Here is a 20,994-nt window from a genome sequence, read left to right on the forward strand (position 1 = left end):
TTTAATCAGAGCAGTGGGTCTGACACAGTGGCAGCAAGTGCCAGGGCCCCTGGCAGGCAATGGATGCCTCCTACCAAGGAGCTCTCAGGAACACTCTACAAGCCCTGATTTATGCTCTGAAACCAAATGAAGGCTGGCAACTCAGCAGGGGCTGGGGCAGCAAGCAGTCTACAAGTTAACCTCTGAAACAGTTGTTGCGGTTGCAATCCCTCTTTCATTTCTGATAAGTGGTGAGTTAGTAGGTTTCAGGAGGCTGTATCAGCCTTCTTTTGGCTTTCCAAGGGATCCCGACACCCTCACCCCACTCCTGCTGAACTCCCCAGAAGCCAGTGGGGATACCAAAGCAGACTGTGCAATGCCCGTGAGTGGCTGCAGCACACAGCTCCAGTGGAGCCAGCCAGCCTCTGTCTGCCCCTCTACCTGAGGACCTTCTGGGCACCACGGGAGTATACCTCCCAGTGCATGCTCCATGGGGAGTTACCCTGGGGGCAGCCACCAGCCTTGCTGTCCTGGTGGCAGGTTCACAGTACTCTCCAGAGACTGAGCCCAGTTGCCCACAGGGGGAGCCTGGTCATCTGTCCGCATCTGGTTGTCTTTTCTCCCTTCCCTGTCTCACTAGTGCTTCCTGAGCTCACCTCCCACCAAATCAACTACCTGTTCCCAATTCCTAATCTCAGCATTTGTTTTCTAGGAAGCATAAATTGGGACAAACCCCTTTAGTTGTGACCAGCAGTTCTTTGAAAGTAAGCCCAACTCCTTTCAGGACGATCCATTCACCCATTGCTCATACTTAAGGCTATGTGTGACTTTGCCACCATCTCTAACACTCCATGTACAGAAAAGAAGTACCCAAAGAATGAAAGACACAAAACAGCTGTATGAAAATATAAGTCAATCACTGATATTGTGCCAAAGAGCAACTTTCTAAGCATAAATGCACAGGGAATATATTTAACAAAAAAGAGAGTAATAAATATTATTACATAAAACCTTTAAAAACTCTGTAAGTCTGGTCATTGTTAAAGCTGAGTAATGGACACAAGGGGAGTCATTTATACTATTCACTCTACTTGTGGGATACTTAATGTCTTTTGAATTAAAAGGGTCTTATTCACACTAACACTAAAAAAAACAAAAAGCAATTCAGTATGTGGTTAAGTTGTCAAGAGTAAGAATATACATCTAGGGAAATGTGAAAAAAGCAATGTTCTAATTTTATACAAATGGCTATTTGTGGTTTGGAATAAAAATTCCAGGGACTGCAATACACAGGGATTTTTTTTTAAATGCTCTATCTGATATAACCTAAATGGAAGTGAGCAGAATGAACTGTATCAGTCAGGAGAGGCTACCTTATGCTGTGGTAACAAGTAGCCCCAAAAGCTCAGAGGCTTTACCCACAAAGATTTCTCATTCAACTACACATCCGTCATGGTCAGCAGCAGGCTTTGCTCATCACAGCCTCTCAGGGGTCGGGAACATTGCCAGTAACCGTGCAGAGGGAAAGAGAACTGAGCATCATGGGGCACTGACCAGTAAGTGGTTCAGCCTAGAAATGATACTTGGTATCAGTCACTCCCATTCAAAAAGTCATTGATTGAAATGGTTTACAAGATCCCACCCAACCACACCCAAGACAATCTATGGGCAGTTAGAAATATCTGGCAAACCAGCACCAATGACTATCGCAATGAGCCAAGAAGAACTGCTAGGTGACTCAAATGGTAATCAGTGACCTATTGAGGACAAACACACGAATGTCAAAGATGTTTGTTAATAGTTTGAATGAAATTATTTCATGAACTGTGAGTGAAGAAAGGCATTATTTGTACCTTAATACATTGATTTATATGGTATTTAAAATATGTATTTTTAAAAATAGTAGATTTAAGTAACATAGTGGAAAATCTTATGCAAGTCCAAATGCAATATACAAAAGAAGAAAAAATGGGGTAAATATATATGTAATATAGATGGCAGAAATTTGGTTAAGGTCCTTAGTATAGGAAGAACTCTAACAAATCAATTAAAAGAAAAATATCATTAAAGAAAAAATAGACAAAGAATATTATCTTTGGAGTCTTGGTGCTTTGCTAAGCTATTCATAAAGCAAGAACACCAATGAGCAGTAAGGATACAAAAAAAATTCAACTAGTAGTGGGAAAAAAATATATAATTCCAAACAATGAAGTTACGTATTTGCCCACCAAGTTGGCAGACCTATTTTTTTTAATGATTCTAAATTTTGAACCAAATGGGCCAAATGTTGCATTTTTATGCACTGCTGGTGAAAATACAAAATTAAGATGCTTTGTAAAGAGCAATAACATGGCAGTATGGATCAAGAATCTTCAAACATTTATTCTTTTTCACTCAAGATTGCCTCTTTTAGAAACTCTGCCTGAGGAAATAGAGATAAAAAGACATATATAAAGTGATGTTCATTGCAGCACTTTAAAACCTAAAAATAGATTTCCATTTATGTCTAAGAAAAGGAGTAAATATATTATGGAATGGCTATTTTTAATTATATGAGAAAATATTTATAAGATAGTGAGAAATACATTTTAAGCAGGGCCACAAAAGTAGATATATCATATGATCCGAGTTTCATTCTTAAGCCTGTTCTTATACATTTCCATTTGTATATATAACTGCCAGGGGTTTGCAAAGTATAACCAGTGATTTTCTAGTAATGCAAGATTAAGGATTTTTATTTTCTTCTTCATAGTCTATATTCCAATTATGCTACAATGAATATAATTTTCATAATAAAAATACAATAACTTTTTTAAAGTCTATCAATGTTGTATTGAGATGTCAAGGTGACTGGAAAATAAAACTTAGTATAGTGTAGTGTTTAGGAAAGGGCAAGCTATACCAAAAGGCTGGCCTCACTGGGCATCTGCAGATAATACCACTGGGCCAGGCCCTGGTCTCGTCATTAGCCCAGGTTAGGGTAGAGATACTGACTCAGTTTAGCCCCAAGCTTCTCAAAGTGGGATTTTCACCTCCTGGGATATAGGTGATGTGCTGGGGACACACAGAACAATAGCACCTGTCTCTAAGCTGGAACCTCACCTAGGCTGATGTAAGTAATTTGTGACTTTTTAATGTTATGAACACAATGAAAAATCTGCATGAACTTTTAAGAAATATTGGGCTTATAAGAGGCTGCCTTAGGCTATGCCCTAAAAAGCAGCAAATTCCAACTCGCCCTTTGCTGGTTGGTTAGAGGAGTTTCTCAGTCTTGACACTGTTGACACTTTGGGCCAGATCATTCTTTGTTGTGGGGGATGGGGAACTGTCCCTTGCATTGTAAAAGCTTAATAGCATTCCTGGCCTCTACCTGCTAAATGGTAGTAGTGCATATGTGCAAAGAGTTGTGACCACCAAAATTGTCTTCAACAGTGCCAAATGGCCCCTAGGTGCAAAAAGTACCCCTGGTTGGCAACCATAGCAGTTAAATACTGTCAATAGTGACTGGGTGAAAAATTCTCATTTGGTGAAAACTTTATAGAGAAGCATTAATACTGCTAAATTGCAAAGGACTGGCTCAAAGACAGAATTCAAAGTACAATTGCTCCACATGCAATTAATTTCATCTAAATGCACTTGCCTTCTTCAAAAAATTAAATAATGTTGCAGGTCAATTATACTCCAATAAAAAAATAATGGTAGCGGTCACAGAAGGGGAACAGGCGATTCCAAGGTCAACAGTGTAGGCAGGTCTGACTGCCATTGTATTCTCTGAGCACGCACTGCAGAATAAAGGCAGGACCCAGCTTTTGCTCACAGTACAGGCGCCTGGGCCATCTCCTCTTGATTTAATCTCTGGGTGATTTCCCATGCCCCTTTTGGGTTTCTGGCTCTTCTTTTCCACTTGTTCCCTGGATCAAATTCCCTCTGGCGAACTGCCCAGTATGGCAATGTTTGCCTGACTGAATCTCGATTGATACAGAATATTTATTTGCATCATATTAAATTTATAAGTTAACTTGGGTAAAATTGGCATCTCTGTGATGCTGTCTTTCTATCCAACAACATCATGTCTTGATGTGTCCTTCTGGTGAGTGAAGTCATCTCTGGCTCCCATGGAGTTTCAAAGTTGTTTTATTTAGTTAGTAGTTGCCTTTTTTTTTTTTTCAGTTTGTTGAGTTTCTTCCTAAGTATTTTATCCTTCATGTGGCTAATGTGAATGGTGCTACTGCACAGGACTGCAATCGGTTAATATGTAAAGTACTTAGAGCAGTCCCTGACATACAGTAAGTGCCACAGAAGGGCTTGCTATGATTATCATCCTAGTTTCTTCTGTTGCATCCCCCAGCTAGCTGGTTATTGTTTGAATGTGAGTCACAGTTGTGTTTTGGTTGCTGTTCAGGTGAAGCTGGGGGGGGGGGGGGGGCGGGCAGAACTGGATCTTGGCCATTGTTTTAACAGTGTTACCCTAAAAATAAAAGGCCAAAGTGAGAGGCAACAGCATTTATTTATTTAAGATCCAAAAGGATAGCTAGCTATTCAGCAAGCACTGATTCAGGCAGAAATCCAAAGTGTTCTGATTAAGAGGCAAAGGCAAGGGGTATTTATGAGAAAGAGAAGGGGGACAATTAATTACATCAATAGAAGGAAGGAATTTCTATAGGTGCAGATAAGCTAACATAGTGATGCTAATTCTAAAAAATGGTTTTCATTTTCAGTCAGGTAGTCATAATATCTGCTTTCTTGTTATCTTTGCAAACAGTTGTTTGAGATACAATGTTGCTTTAAGACCAATCTCAAGTTTATTTTGCTGTTTTAAAATTCCAAAGGTTTGACGAGTAAGATACAGGGTCTCTGGTCCCGTTCTCAGCGGGTGAACACAGAACATGGTGAGGCCAAAAAGGAACACCAACGGAGCCATGGGTAGGGGGTTCATACCACTATATTCTCGCTGGCGGCTGGGACAGAGATACAGGAAGCAGGATCCACACGATCTGCAATCTGCCATCTGTTTGTCTGCCAATCAATGGCCTTACCAGCATAGCCACAGCAGTTATATTAGTGGCTAATGGCTAATTGGTTACAGCTGATGGCCAACTAGTTACAGCTGATGGCCATCTGATTACAGCTGGTGGCCATCTAATAAGCAAGCCAGCACTTTTCCACGTGAGGCCGAGAGCCTGGGAACTGCTCTGTGGGACTCCGTCTCTACACTCCACCCCTTCAGGGTCTCACCTCACACCCTACGCAACCAGCATCTTTAACGAGGGACCCTGTAAAAGGAACCCAGCCCACATCGCTTCTTGGCCTTTGGCTAAGATCAAATGTAGGAATCCAGCCCATGAGAAAAACGTTTTAGTTCAGTTCAGGGGCTGTCCCTCGATGTCTACTTATACAGCCATTGCCACCTGGAGTGGCAAATTTTCTGCAGTAACCTGGGGCTGAACTTACAGGCAGTTCATGCCGATCTGACAAGATGACTGATTCGCCACACCAGTAAAAGTGTGGGCCCCATCCACTATTGCATTAGCCCATACACACCTATGGGCAGAAAGACATAGTAGTCATAGGAACTAACAATGGCAAATCCCTTCCATCTGGGAGGATACATGCTAGCTTTTTGTCCTGGGAAAGGAGGGTCGCTGCCACTGGCACCTTTCCTGGTTTGTGGTACCAGACCTTTATGGCAGTGCTTGGGGTACCTTGTGTAGTTTCAATATGTAGCAGAACAGGGGACCCCATAATAGGCCATAGAGAGAGCACATAGGTTCCCCGTAAAATCGTCCCAGCATCGGGACCTCTGTATATCACAGTCACTTGTGGTGGCCACTCGGCCACCACCCCTGGCATCACTTGCAAATCATGGGTCAGACCAGCCCTCCATGGGGCTATCAGGCCCAACCATTGACAGTGGGGGCTTTTGATCCACCATGGCCAAGTCCATTGCTGCAGTTCCCCTGCTTTTAAGCATGTGGGTGCTGGCAGCAAAATGTTTCCATTTCTGCCATAGCCTGGCTTTAACAGAGTCTCACTCATGGTAACCTGTAACTGAATGAGAGTGGCTGTTCAATGTAGCAGAGCTTCTACTGGGCCCTCCCTTCTGTGGTCTCTCATTCAGGATTCTCAAGATGTTCCACAGATGCGAGACCCAGTCGCACATCATGGGAGGGTGTTTTGACACCCAGAGACCTTGATTCAAAAGGCCGATGTAGCGTTCAATCATGCCAGCTGCTTGTGGATTGTGCAGATTTTGGATCAGTGCAGATTGCTGCTCGAGGGAACAGTTCTGGGTTCCCATAAACAAGACTGCAGTCTGTGCTGGTGTCAACTAGGGCCAAAACCCTCTGCACATTAGAAGGGGACCAATGTATGGACAGTTCCACGTGGGGCCTCCAGTCCCTGCTCGTCCCCTCTGACCGGGTACCTTGCCCCTTCTCAATCAAACTGGAAGGAGTCGGCCTCAAGCAGCTGCATGAAGTCCTGGAGGGACACGGGTCGCACTTTCCCGGACTTCCCCTTTGGGCTTCGCTGGAATTGCTGTTCCGGACACAACTGTTTCCAAAGGTCCAACAAGAATGCATTGGGTTGTTGGTCTATTTTTCCTGATCGACCCCTGCTGCCACAAGATCACGCCACATCCACGTGCGTGTTACTTTCTGAGGCCCACGACCTCGCCCCTTTACTCCCAGGGTGGCCATGGCAGTGGTAACTTCATGGATCTGCCGCGCCACATAGGGCATAAGAATGGCAACCAAGGATCCAAAAGCACTTGCAGGTGCAGTATCCAAAACCAGATCTCTCATGCTGGTTGTAAAACGCTCGTCATCTGGCCCCCGCATATTAGGGTTGAACATAGCATGTCTCATACCTATTTCACATGATTTCAGCAAGTTCAGTATACAATTGCCATTTACTCACAGTTTCTGGCAGCTCACCAGCCTCTCCCCATACCGTGCGTACCGCAGCAGTGAGCCACTCCATTAGAGTGTGGTTGCCCTGGTCTTGGGCCAACCTATGGCAGTTCTGCAACCACTGTCGCAGGGACAGATGCACCATCACAGAGGCTAGCTTTTCCATCTTGTCCGGGGAGCAGAGAATGCTGTCTGCCCCCTCATCCCATAAGTGCAGCAGCTAAGCCAGGAGCAGCCCTCCACAGCGCTGTCGGCATCCCCTCCTCAGCTCCTGCAACTCAGTGGGAGTGTAAGGGGTGTAGGTTGTGAACTCAGTCACTGCTGGGTTGTCGGCAGCAACGCGCCCGGGGCCCAAAGGTTGCTCATGCTTCACCTTTTGCTGCATGATGGGCCGGGCATTGGGGTCGGGAGCTACATCGCTTCCACTCCTGTCGTCTGCCTCTGCCTCAGAGTCTCCACTGTGCAGCTCCTCCTCTAACATGCGGACCCGAGCTTCAAGCATCTCCCCCTGGGACTGCAAGTCCTGTACCTGAGTTGCTTCAATAAGTGCTTCCCCTGACTTCTGACACAATGTGGTGAGAACCTCCTCTAACTGGTGGTCCTGAGCTTCCAGCACTTCTTACGGGGCTGTTGGTCCTGCACCCGAGCTATTTCATTAAGTGCAGCTTCCGTGTTATGACGCAACGTGGTGAAAAACATCCAACCCACACAGCCGGCTGTCCCCTTTGCCTCTTCCAGCAACTGCTCAGCTAGAACCTGCAGGGCCCTCTCCACACTGGCCCGAGAGCCATCCACGTCCTCCCATCCCTCCTCAGGGGTCCAACTCCTGAGAACAGTGGCTACCTGGTACCACACACTGTGTGGGGGCCACACGTCCTCCTGCCCAGAGTCAGACGCCATTCCTACCTGGCCGGAATCCTGGTCACTGTGCCAAGTGTCCAAGTAGGTGGTGGCCTCAGTGTAAGATGTCCACAACCCTTGGAGTCTACAGCAGCAGCAGACCACCAAAAGGAAGGAGACACCTTCTATGGCCAAGAGGGTGGTGTGCCATCCAGAGGCTCGAGTCTCCCAGGCAGACCGCACCTCCGGTTCTTGGCACCGCTCCTCATGGGCCTCCCGAAACTGAGCTTTTTTACGTATAAACTGCTCCATTACCCCTTTGAAAATTCTGGCCGGCACCATGAATATTCTGTACTATGTGTCATGCAGGGTCTCTGGGCCCACTCCTGCTCTCAGCACGTGGACACAGAGCATGGTGAGGCCAAAAAGGAACACCAACGGAGCCATGGATGGGGGGAGTCATACCACTATATTCTCGCTGGTGGCTGGGTTGGAGATACAGGAAGCAGGAGCCACATGATCCACGATCCACAATCCACAGTCCGCTTCTCTGCCAACCGCCTTGCCAGCATAGCCATGGCAGTTATATTAGTGGCTAATGGCTAACCTGTTACAGCTGATGGCCAACCAGTCACAGTTGATGGCCATCTAATAACTGAGCTAGCACCTTTCCAGGTGAGGCCAAGAGCTTGGAAACTGCTCTCTGGGACTCCATCCCTACAGATGTACAAGGCAGTTTTTCTAGGATGTAATTATTATTGCCTCATATGTTCTATGTTGCTTAGGAAAATGAAGCTTAGTATTCCTAGGAGTCAAAGTACCCTTGTGGGCAAGTCTTACACTCCAATACTAAACTACTGTTTGTTGGTTGCTCTCTGTGTATCAGTGAGCTAGGCCACATAACAAATTGCCTCAAAACTCAGTAGCTTAAAATAACAACCATTTATGTTTGCTCATGGTCTACAGGTCAGCTGGGTTGTTCTGCTGATCTAGACCAGCCTCAGCAAATCTCAGCAGGCCTCACTCAGGCATCTGTGGTCTGCTGGAGGATTAGCTACAGGCTGTTCTAGAATGGCCTCCCTTACATGTCTGGTAATTGTTGGTTGTGAGCTGGGGCAGGGAATTTGATTGGGCTATGTCTGTGGTCAACTAGCAGGCAACTTCAGATTTGTTCCCTGTGGGGACAAAGCCAGGAGTGCAGTTTCCAGGCTCTCGGCCTCACGTGGAAAGGTGCTGGCTCAGGTAGTAAATGGCCATCAACTGTGATTGGATGGCCATCAGCTGTGGCTAGTTGGCTGTCAGCTGTAACCAGTGAACCATTGGCCACTAATATAACTGCCATGGCTACGCTAGCAGAGAAGGGAGGCTAGCAAGAAGATGGTGGCTGAGCTAGCAAGAGCAGATTGCAGTTAGCATGGCGGATTGCAGCTAGCAAGTGAGGTTGGTTGGCAGAGAGAAGTGGATGATGGGTTGCAGATCGTGTGGCTCCTATTTCCTGTGTCTCCAACCCAGACGCCAGCAAGACTATAGTGGTATGACTCCCCTATCTGTGGCTCCATGGGTGTTCCTTTTTGGCCTCACCGTATCCTGCATTCTTATGTGGGGAGCAGAAGCTGAGACCCCGCATGACACCCGGCATGACATTCCCACAGTGCAACAGAGGTCTGAGAGAGAGAAATGAATAGGGCTTCTTGAGACCTATGCTCAGAACTGACACAATGTCCCTTTCCACCACATTCTATTGTCCAGAGCAAGACAGGAGGCCAGTCCTGAATCAAAGGGTGAGAAATAGACCCCTCCTCTTGGTGGGCAGGACTGCAAAGCCATATTGTCAAGGGGCATGAATACAAGGAACCCTGAAATATTAGTCACATTTAATCTACCACACTCCCTACACCAAGGCAAGAATGCTTTTAGCACTGATTTCCTTTTAGCGTTGCTTCATCTCACAGCCCACCTGTGGTCTGGTTCAGGGGAAGGTTCCACAGATGGTGGGCCTCACCCATTCACCCTGATTCACATCTGTTTCACTTTCAGAGGGTGACATTTCTTGGCAATGAGCCCACATCTGAGTCTATTTGAGAATGTGATCCCCTACAGCAGCTGTAAGGATGATTCATTTCCTTCTCTGTCCTAGTTTCTGAGAGAAGTTGCTTCTTTTGATGGAGTTTTCCAGTATAGATTTACCAAGATGCTAAGGACAGTTCTCAGATAGTGGTTGAATAAATCTTTGTTGATGTGTCAATTTACTCACAAGCTAATTAACTCCAAGTCCTGTTAGAAGCAATTGAAATGTCATTTCTCATGGTCAAGAGGCAAAGAGACTTTGGAGGTAATTCAGTCATCACCCTTCCATCTGGCATCTCCATCTTTAAGCCACCAAGTCAGGACCATGGATCCCTGGTTGCCATGCAGGGACAGATTTATTCTACCAGAGCTTCATTTGCCTTCTTGCCCCTAGAAGTGTTATCAAACAGTCTGGAACAAGCTGTGGAGAAGGGGGAGGCTGTATACCTGTCACTCACCACCCACTCTGCATCGCTGCTCTTTCTCCAGCCCACAGGGGAAAACAGAGTAGCCCCAGCCCTACTGCCCCCCACCCCCGAGATAGAATATAGAAAGCCAGAAGGAATGGCCACTCCTGGGTGAAGAGAATATCCCTAAAAGATGGAAAGGGAAAAGAAAAATTCTGTTCAAAAGACTAAGAACACTGAACAGAAAAGCAATGCTAATTTAGGTATTTCTGACTAACTTGCCATTTATAACTAATTAGCATTTGGTAATAACAGCATATATATCATTATATGTTTAAAGTTATTTTTGCTCTATGTTTTTTTACTTGATCATATTAGGCTTTCTTCCTATACACTTGTTCTCTTCTACAAGTGACATGTCATATAACATCGTGTTTAAAAGAATTCTAGTACAATCCAATTGGGATATATATATATAAATGTCATAGGCACATATATACATGTACATATACATACGAGGTCAGCCAATTAAGTTCGTGAACTCATCCTAGAAAAAGTGCTACATTGCTGAATATCACTACAGTCACCTTCAAAGTATGCCCCTTGGGAAAATATACACCAACGCTAGCACCTAGTCCACCCTTCAAAGCAATTTTGGAACTCTTTTTCTGGAATGGCCATCAGAGCTGTTGTCATATTACCCTTGATGTCCTGAATGTCATCAAAGTGTCTTCCTTTCAATATTTTCAGAGTCATTGGGGGCCAGATCAGGTGAGTAGGGAAGGTGTTCCAATACAGTTGTTTGCCTGCTGAGTAAAAACTCCCTCACAGACAGTGCCATGCGAGCTAGTGCATTGTCGTGATGCAAGAGCCATGAATTGTTGGGGAAAAGTTCAGGTTGTCTAACTTTTTCACAAGCCTTTTCAGCACTTCCAAATGGTAAAGTTAGTTAACTGTCCAGTTGGTACAAATTCATAATGAATAATCCCTCTGATATCAAAAACAGGTTAGCAACATCATTGCAACAAGCTCTCAAACTTATTTGTCAGACTTCATATACATATGTATACATATGTGTGTTTATGTATGCATAAACATGTATATATATGCATTCATATTATACATATGTATGTATACATGTATATGTATGCATATGTATCTATACATATAATCTGTAATATTTATATATTTTGGAGTAAAATGTTTATTTTACACCTAAAATATTTACATATAATGTAAATTTATATATAAAAAATTTATAACTATATATAAAATAAAATATATATCTTTCTATCTTATATATAGCTAAGTATAAACATACATGTCTACTTACATTTTTGCTGAAACAATTTATGAAAGAATACATAAGAATTAGATAATAGTGATTACACTTTGGGGGATTTTTTTTTTTTTCCCTTTCAAACACTTGGACTTTTTACCATGAGGATATACTTACTTCCTTTATAGCTTTTTAAAACTTGTTCATTTGTATATTTTACGGAGATTCTTCTAGCCTTTCTCACCTCATTATCCCTAGCTTAAGTTGTAAATTTGGATGACTTTTTATATAGAATCTTTCCTGGAAAAAAAAAATTCACAGTGCCCCACCAGAAAGATAGTGGTATTCACCAGCAGACAGAACCGAATTCAGGCATGTTGTTCAGCTGCTAACGAAGCCCATGTCCTGACCCGCCCTGGGTGGGACCCCCACCCCCGAGGAAGAGCCCCCTTGCAGCCCCTGGTACCCACTGGCGTTGGTGTTGGTGGCATCTCTGCTGTCCTCTCCCAGGGTCGAGGGGGCAAAGGCAGCATCTATGTTTGGGCCTCTGGAGACGGCGGCAGCTACGACGACTGCAACTGCGATGGCTACGCCTCCAGCATGTGGACCATCTCCATCAACTCTGCCATCAACGACGGCAGGACGGCCTTGTACGATGAGAGCTGCTCCTCCACCTTGGCCTCCACCTTCAGCAACGGCAGAAAGAGGAACCCCGAGGCTGGAGTGGTGAGTGCGGCCACTGGCCCTCCGTGAGGCTGTGGAATGCGCGGATGCTGTGTAACGTCATGCGCGATACTGTGACATCAGAGGAGGAAAGGGAGCTCCCCCTTTCCTAAAAAGTCAGCGTATGTTTTGAGAGGAGAGCCTCTCTCTTCCAAGCATGATAATACTTTGTTATTGTGGCAGAAACATATGTACAATGTGCAAATTGAAAGCAAGGCCATGATGACCTTCTTCCAGCTCATTTTTCATAGATTGTCTTTCTTGTTTATTGTTTTGGTTCAGAAAAACGACAAACTCTAGTTTACCAAAAAGTTACCCCGGCAGATCATTTATAAAGAGAACTAATATTAAGAACAGGAGCATCACATCACCACCCCACGTGAGCCAAGAACCCATCCATGTATTACAGTAATTAAAAAATTGCATCCATGGATGGACATTTCTGGGTCCATAAACCTCCCAAAATTGGGCACACACATGTATTTTCTCAGGGAAAGAGTAGTGGTTTTGATCATAGTTTAAAATGGATCAATGAGAAAACAAAAAAATTAAGAATCACAGGCTTCGATTACTTATTGCACTTTTCTGAGTAGCTCTTCCTTCCTGGGCAGTTAGTTATAATGTTGAATTTTCCAAGTCCCTTAGAAATATATATCTGTAGAGTGTAATGAACCTTTTGGGACCTTTTCCTCTCTCTGGGTATTTCACTCACAAATCATCAGCCTTTCCTCAGACCTCCAAGCCAGGAATTTAAGTAAATGGTTCAAAAGTCCTGCTGAGTTAGTTACATCCTGACTGTCTACTCACCTCCGCTGGGGTTTCCCAGGAGAGGAGGGCAGGAACTTGGAACACAATCATTACCAACCAGTTCTTCTATGCCAGGTTCCCACCTGGCCCCACATTGGCAAGCTGGCCAGCACATAAGCTAGCTGATCCCTTTACCTCCAGGAGATACAGACTTTGGCCTAGCTCCTTCCATGAGCCCTCCTGGGCTCCCCTCTTGGTATTGGGGAGGATAAAGACTGCCAGCTCCTACCAAGCAGAAGATAACTTAAGCCCCTTTTATCCTATGAACAGGGAGAAGAGTTTAGCAGAGAAGTTCAAGTAAGGGAGGCCCCAATCCCATTCTGTTTGTAAAGCTTCTCTCCTCCACCTGGAAGCTCCATTCCCTGCCCCAAGGGCCTCCCAATAGTGTCCCTTTGTTCTCAACCTTATCTATAACTATCTTTCTACTTGGGCTGGGAAAGGGCCTTGAGTTCCCTCTGAATGTTGTAATTTTCCCCTAACAGATACCTTTAAACCTCCCTGATACTTTGTCCCTCAAAGTAATAGGCCCACTTGAGCATCCTACAGACAGAGGAAGGATAATGTCTATGGTTCATCATGATTGTAATGAAATCCTGACTCTTACAAACATTGAAAATGATGTTTATCTCTTTGTGAAAGTTCTTTAAAACTTGGTTGATCAGTAAGATCTCCCCCCTTAAGAAGAGTTGTGGATGTGATCACTCACATACTGGTTATCTTGGCTCAAGATGTCTCAGAATCTCTCCATGAATTTTAGATGTAGAGAAACATTTTCTTTTTAATGGCCTCTCCTTCTAGGCAACCTTTAGCTCAGCATGCTTATTCTTCCCTGTTTTGGAATGCCATTTTTTCCTTCTTGAAGGGAAAATGCTGATGCAATGGCCCTTAGGCTTTCTGAGATCTGACCCCAAGCAACAAAATTCACCATTGCATTGACTATGGTGGTGGGAATGACTTATCACTTTCCACCTATCTTGTTTCCTTTTAGGATCCAAGAAATAAATCTTTCTAGCCTGTGGAATAACTACAGATACACTTCTCTGAACAATTACTTTTTTCTTTATCTTGTGGATGCTGTAACTCACTGTGTGTCCCTTTTTGTCTGGGCTACTAGAAAGCTCAGATAAAATATATGCCAAAATAGATAGATATATGGGTCCTAAGCTTATTCTTATCTTCATCTTAATCTTCTTCAGAACAAGGTAGAGTTTAAATAAAAGAAATGGTAGTCCTCTGCTCCATATTGTTTTGGGGTTCAAAACGGTGTGACTTATTTACTCATTACTCAATATCTTCCCTTTCAGGCAACCACGGATTTGTATGGCAACTGCACTCTGAGGCATTCTGGGACATCTGCAGCTGCTCCTGAGGCAGCTGGAGTGTTTGCACTGGCTTTAGAGGCTAAGTATGTTTCCAGCAAAAGGCGAATGGCCAGCTCTGAAGGGTGGACTAACATGTCTCTCCTTCTAGGACCAGGTGTTCATGGAGGCAAAAGTGGGTGTGAGAGCCTGTGATCAGTCAGCATCAATTAACTTTGGTGGGCTTTTCTAAATGAATCATCAGCTCTAAGACACACACACACACACACACACACAAACACACACACACACACTCACTACAAAACTATATCCCTAGGAGAGCACAAGATCCCAACACCCAACTGTACATAGCTACTTACTCAGATACCAAACAGGGGCATGTAGATATTTTTTCTTCATAAAAACTTCCTTTTATCCTCTGTGGATCCCTTGGATATTCTACTCCAGTAATACCCACAATCAACTAAATGAAGGAAAACCATTGCCAAGCTGGGTATCTAGCAAGGTATTTCAGAACCCTGTGTGGCAAACAGGGTGCTCCTACTCAAGATTTGTTAACTGATAAAGTGAATTCACTTTTTAATACTGAGACAAAGTGGGCAAAGTCATGCAGTGTTGACCAAAAAATGGGCTTTACTGGGAAACCTTCCAAGCCGCAGACAGGAGGAGACCATCTTCTCTGTTCTCACCATCCCACAGAGAGGCCGCATATCACTACTGCTGGGCATACCTTGGATGTGAGCATCAGCTAAGGCACTTACCCACCTACTACTGTATATTCTCTTAGTGCAAGCCAGAGGCTGGACTTCTGTTTCAGCAATGAACATGTGGGCTTCAGGCACCCTGCTATTGGTGTAAGTACAAATGCCTGCTATGTAGGGAGTTGTCTGAGAAGCAGCACCAGCAACTTGTGAGAAGTTGGATTCAGGCTCCTAGGGAAGCAGAGTTGAGTCCCCATCCCATACCCCTCAGCTGTTGCTAGGCAACTGGTGCGTCTAGCATCAAATCTCCAGGCAGCTCCACTTGTCTCTCTCCACATATACAGTGCATTTTGTAATTTGCAAAAGAGGCAAGAGTTCATTCCTAGAATATGAAGGTACTTTATTTATTTTTAATTTTTTTTATTGTTTTTAAAAACATCATTCTTTTTTTTTTTTTTTTTTTATAAATTGGGGGATATTGGGGAACAGTGTGTTTCTCCAGGGCCCATCAGCTCCAAGTCGTTGTCCTTCAATCAAGTTGTGGACGCCGCAGCTCAGCTCCAAGTCTAGTTGCTGTTTTCAATCTTTAGTTGCAGGGGGCACAGCCCACCATCCCATGTGGGAATTGAACCGGCAACCTTGTTGTTGAGAGCTCAGGCTCCAACCAACTGAGCCAGTTGTCTTCAATCTAGTTGTGGAGGGCACAGCTCACTGGCTCATGTGGGAATCAAACCAGCAAACCCTGTTGTTCAGAGCTCACACTCTAACCAACTGAGTCAGCCAGCCACCCCTGAAGGTACTTTAAATGATTATCTAGTTAAACCTTCTGCCTTCAAGCAGAAAAGGCATAATTATCCTCCTTCTAAAGATAACATCCCAAATTGGGAGGCACTCCTCTCTTTGGATCGGGCCAAATTTTGATTCTTCTAACAAGTCAGGTGGAAAATTTAGAACACCAGGGGATGGACACTAGTCAAAGAACTCCTATTTATACACAGAGCCTACTGCCCTATTAAAAAGAGACCAAAACTTACAGATTATGTGCATTTCCTGAAAACAAAACTGTTCAACCTGATACCATGGAGAGCTCTGGAATATAAATTATGCCTCAGAGATTGTTCTACCCCAAGGCACAGGAGCTGGGCTGCCATGTTCTTGTGCTGGACGTCATTGGCTAAGAGGCACACCTAGGAAAGCTAACTCTGAGGCACCTCTAGCTTTCTGCATCTGTGGGCAAAGGGCTCCAGTAGCCAGCAATTAAAACCACTGGTCAGCATGAAATAATCCCAGAGAAAGCCCAGAGGGAGGAGGAGGGAAGACTCTTCATGAGCAATTCCTACCGCTCTTCTCTCTTTATCTTGAGACAAGGCATCTGGGAGTCCTCAGTGAAGTGTGTGCAGCAGTTGAGGGCTCTTTCCCACTCAGAGGCTCGATAAGAAAAATTTACAAAGCAATTTGAATGCAGTGAACAAATTATCCTGTCAAAATGTACAGCCATCAGGACCATTAAAGAGGGAAAATGATCACCCCCATGACTCCAGGGGAGAAAAGGAAACCCTTGCTCTCTCCTGCCCAGTCACCACTTTGTTGTTCAACCTCAAAAAGTACTTTTCTGGCCAATGCTTGAAAGTGGCTCCTTGGGTCACATGGAATATTGCTCAGATTTCCCAGTGTGGCCAATATTGGAGAAATTTCAAAAGATTTCTTTAGTGGGGGTGACTGTGACTGCTGCCTTCAAATATTTTGTGTTCTTTTTCTATGACTCGGGGTTTTCTGTATGGTTCTATAGATCTGAACTAGGTTTAAGAGGTGGATGTCATAAAGAAGCAAATTTTTGACTCAAGAGAACCATCTGTAGTAAAGTGGCCCATGTTGAACTAGAACAATGTTTCCAAAACTTACCTTCCAGGGGATGGATTTTTTTAATGTAAACTTTTAATCAAAGTATAATAGACACTGAGAAAAGTACAAATATTAAGTACAGCTCAATGACTTCTTAGAAGGCTAACAGATCCATGTAACCATCACCTAAATCAAGAAGCAGACCATGACCTAAGTACCACTCTGTGCTCTTTTGCTCTGAGAGTCTGAGATATTCCTCTTTGCGGTTGTGTGTGGTTGGTTATAGGTCATTCATACTCAATGTGGAATATTACTCCATTGTATAAATGGATATTTGGGTTGTTTCCACTTTGGGACTATTATGAGTAATACTTCTATGAAAATTCTTGTACATGTGAAGCTATGTATGCATTTCTGTGGGGTGTTTACTAGGGAATCAAAATGCTGAGTCAGGTATATATATATATATATATATATATATATATATATATATATATATATATACAGCTCTACTAGATACTGCCAAGTAGTTTCCCAAAGTGAGTGTATCCATTGACACTCCTTCCAGCAGTGTATGAGAGTTACAATTGTTCCATATCCTTGGCAACATTTGGTATTGTCAGTCATCTACACTTGAGCCATGCTGATGGGTGTGCAGTGGAATCACATTGTAGTTTTAATTCCCATTTTCCTGATAACTAGTAAAGTTGAGCACTGGAAGGAGTTTTGAAAATGATAGATTCCCAAGTCTCAGCCAAGAATCACTGAATACAAATCCATAAGGATGGATGGCCCAGTAATTTGTCTTTTCAATCCCATTCCAGGTTCTATACAAGCAGCAAACCCATTGCTGGTTTGTGGATGAGGATATGTGGCACCCAGTAAGGCAATGGCTCTATGAACCTATGAATCAGGGTGCTACTGTGCAGAATGTGAATATCTAGACTCAGCCTCTGATTAGGTGCTGGTATTAGATCAAAATTGAAAACAGAAAATCTAATAACAATAGTTAAACCAAGAGGGAAAGGTGGTGTTTTTCTGTCATGTGAAAGATAATATAGAGGTAAGGAGCCCAGGGCAAGTATGAGGGTGCCCCCATGAATCAGGGAATCCAGCTGTTTCTGGATTTCTGCTCTGTCACTTAATGCTCTCTAGATGCTGCTGGAGCTCCAGCCATCATGTTTACATTTCAGGCAGGAAAAGGAGAAGAGCAAAGGGAATAAAGAAATCCACCAGCTGAGTCAGCCCTGTTTAAAAGTTTTTCCAAGAAGCCCCACCCGGTGGGGCTTAATTCTGCTGATTTCTCATTGACTAGAACTGTCACATGACCACCCCCATGCTGCAAGGGAGGTTGGGAAATATAGTTTTGTAGCTAATAACATTGCTGTTCTGAATCAAATTGAAGTTTTCTTAATAAGGAAGGAAGGAGGATTGATAGGAGGGAGAGAACAGCTAGTGTATTTCAACAACTAAGTGAGCAATTACTCCCCTCCTCTAGATCTCTATCCAAAAAATAGAAAGTTAGATCATCAATAAGTCTCTTAAGATTTCCTGGACATTGTAAGTCTGCTTCAAAAATATTATGCATTTAGAAAGTGTATTTTAAATTGGATATGTGTAGATTTTAGGGTTTAATATGCCTTAAAGCTGAAAATGTTCATTTATTTTTAAATATTGTCACCAATACTTTACCTGGGACATAGTGTCTATTCTAGTCTAACATCACTGCTCAATATGAGCTAGATTTTATTATTAATAATAACCTCTTTATTGAGTGTCCATTACTGTGCTAGTTACTTTTCACATGGTGATCTACATTTACACCCTACAACAAACCTCTAAGGCCTTATTGCCATTTTATAGATGGGAATCCTGAGGCTCAGATTATTAAAGTAACTTATCCAAAGTCACACAGTTGGAAAATAGAGCTAGGATTTAAACCCTAAGGAGCCTGAGCTCCAACTCCAGGGTCTTCCCTTGGTCCACCTATGGGACTTAGAAGAGCCTCTATCTGGGCTGAGTGTCTCACCACTCATTCTGCCCAGGACAAAGGGCCACAGTGAATGAATTGGCTCCTCCTCAAAAGCGATGCCCAAAATCAGGTTTCAATTTCTTCAAGATAAGGTTTTGCACACCACATCTATACCAGGATGTCATGTAAACTGGATTTTCTCTCACAGTGTATAGGAATTAGGCAAACAGGGTCTGTGGAGAAAATTCCAGCTTGACTTACAAATGCATTGTTTTCTCAGACTGGAAATAATCCCAAACTTTCAAATTGTGTTTTAATCCTGTCAGCGTGTAGAGAATAGACTCTGAATTGTAAAACTGAAAGAAAACAAATGGCTCTTTCACTACTCCAAACATCTCTTCTTCTGCATGAAGAGAACTAGGCCCAGGGCAATGAAGCTACTTGCTCAGGTTCACACACCTTACTCTGTTTAGATAAAGATCATATCCAGGAGGGAGAGGGATTAAAATTCTGTTGGCTTCTAGAATTTAAGAGATGTTAGTAGAAATCATTCTTCCAACCTTAACATTGCAACCTCTTTAAAACATTTCCGTTTTCAAGTTCTCTAAAGATGCATGTTCTCTCCTTAAATTCCCTGTGCTGTCTTGATCATTAGGAGGAAAATGTTAATTGGGTCCAGGAGAAATTGATATCATAAATAGAAGAACTCTGAAAGACAATAGTGAGGGACAATCCTCACAAACAAGGAACTCAAAAAAAGTCAGTGTTTTGTACTTTATTCTTCTTAGCAAAAAGTTAAAACTTACAGTAGGACTCTGTAGATGTAGTTCTGCCAATCAGACAAATAGGTGAGCAATCATAAGCATATAATACACTTGCTAGAACCAACTTTAGGTGATTTAAGAAACAGTCCTTCCTAAGTCTCCCTGGTGCAAGATTCCTCTTTCAGCCATGCAAAGCCAGTCTCTTCCTTGGCTTCAGACTGGCTTTTCTAGAACCCCACACTCTCCTTGCTCAAGACTTCTGCCACAGTGCCCAGGATTTCCTCCAGTTTCCTGAGTGACCTCTTTCTTTGGAGCCCTGGCCTTTCCAGATGAAAATGTAGCCACCCTCCATCTCTAGAAGCCCTGGGTTCCACTTTGATTTCTGTGGGTGCTGGCTCTGTAGCAAGAACCAGCTAGTCTACCCTGACTGGCCTAGGACCAATCTACTAACAATTATACATTTATCCCTGGAACATCACAGATTCCTACTAGTGATCGGAGCCAGATGCACGAGTGTAACAGTTTTTGTTGATAATTCGGGACTTACTCAAGCATGGCCTTACTCCTTATGGTCATGCCTGGGCCAGAGTCCTGCAGCAGCCTCTGACTAGTGTGGTCCTGCCTTCCAGTCCCACACTTCTTGATTTCATTCTCCCTGGTAACTCTGCCTTTATGGCTGTCACTGAGATAAAGTGTACTAATGTAGGTGAACACCCTGTCATCCTCTCCTGCCGTACAATTCCTGCCTCTCCCTCCCTGTCACACACAGGGCTCCTGACCTCCTGTGCTATTTTAAGCTTATCACCTGCACAATGCTTGCCTTCTCCCACCTCTAGATCCTTCCTCCCAGAATGTTCTCTCCCCTAGAAGCCTCCCCTTCCCTGTCTTTTCATTCAGTCACTCCTACTCATCCCGTTGACCTTGGCTTAAAATGTTGCTTCCTAAAAGATACTTGGTGACCCCCTGGACCAAAGTTTCTCAAATTTCCTGATAATGGGAATCCCTAGAGTGCTTTTTAAAAACAGATATCCAAGCCTTTCCAGGTCCACAGACTCAGAACCTCCAAGAGAGTGCCCGGAAAGCTGTAATTTTAACAAACATTCCCAGTGCTGACCAGGAAATTAGGAACCACTCCCCTGGACCAGCTTTGCTCAAGCTTTTGGCTGCATATTGGAAATACCAGATGTTTGGACAAGTGCATGAAGTAAACATCTCTGGGTCCTATCTGACATCATTATATTTTAACATTTGATTCACATGTGTAGCCAAGGTTGAGAACCACCATCTTAGACCAATGTTCTCAAACATTTGTGCACACAAGAATCATCTTGAGAGTTATCTTAAGTGGAAATTCTCAGGCTCACAACTTTCAAAAGGCTGATT

At 43.6% G+C, this 20,994-nt stretch overlaps 1 protein-coding gene across 1 annotated transcript in view; it reads left to right on the forward strand.

Annotated features, from left to right (window-relative positions):
- Positions 1 to 20,994, forward strand: part of PCSK2 (proprotein convertase subtilisin/kexin type 2) — a 294,040-nt gene that overhangs the window by 255,861 nt on the left and 17,185 nt on the right. Inside the window, exons 9-10 of the mRNA XM_019756643.3 lie at positions 11,994 to 12,209; positions 14,318 to 14,418. Coding sequence (XP_019612202.1) covers positions 11,994 to 12,209; positions 14,318 to 14,418 — 317 coding nt within the window. The remainder of the gene's footprint in view (positions 1 to 11,993; positions 12,210 to 14,317; positions 14,419 to 20,994) is intronic.

Source organism: Rhinolophus sinicus, chromosome 13, assembly GCF_057876585.1.
Source record: "Rhinolophus sinicus isolate RSI-liver-muscle chromosome 13, RSI-T2T, whole genome shotgun sequence".
Classification (NCBI taxonomy): domain Eukaryota; kingdom Metazoa; phylum Chordata; class Mammalia; order Chiroptera; family Rhinolophidae; genus Rhinolophus; species Rhinolophus sinicus.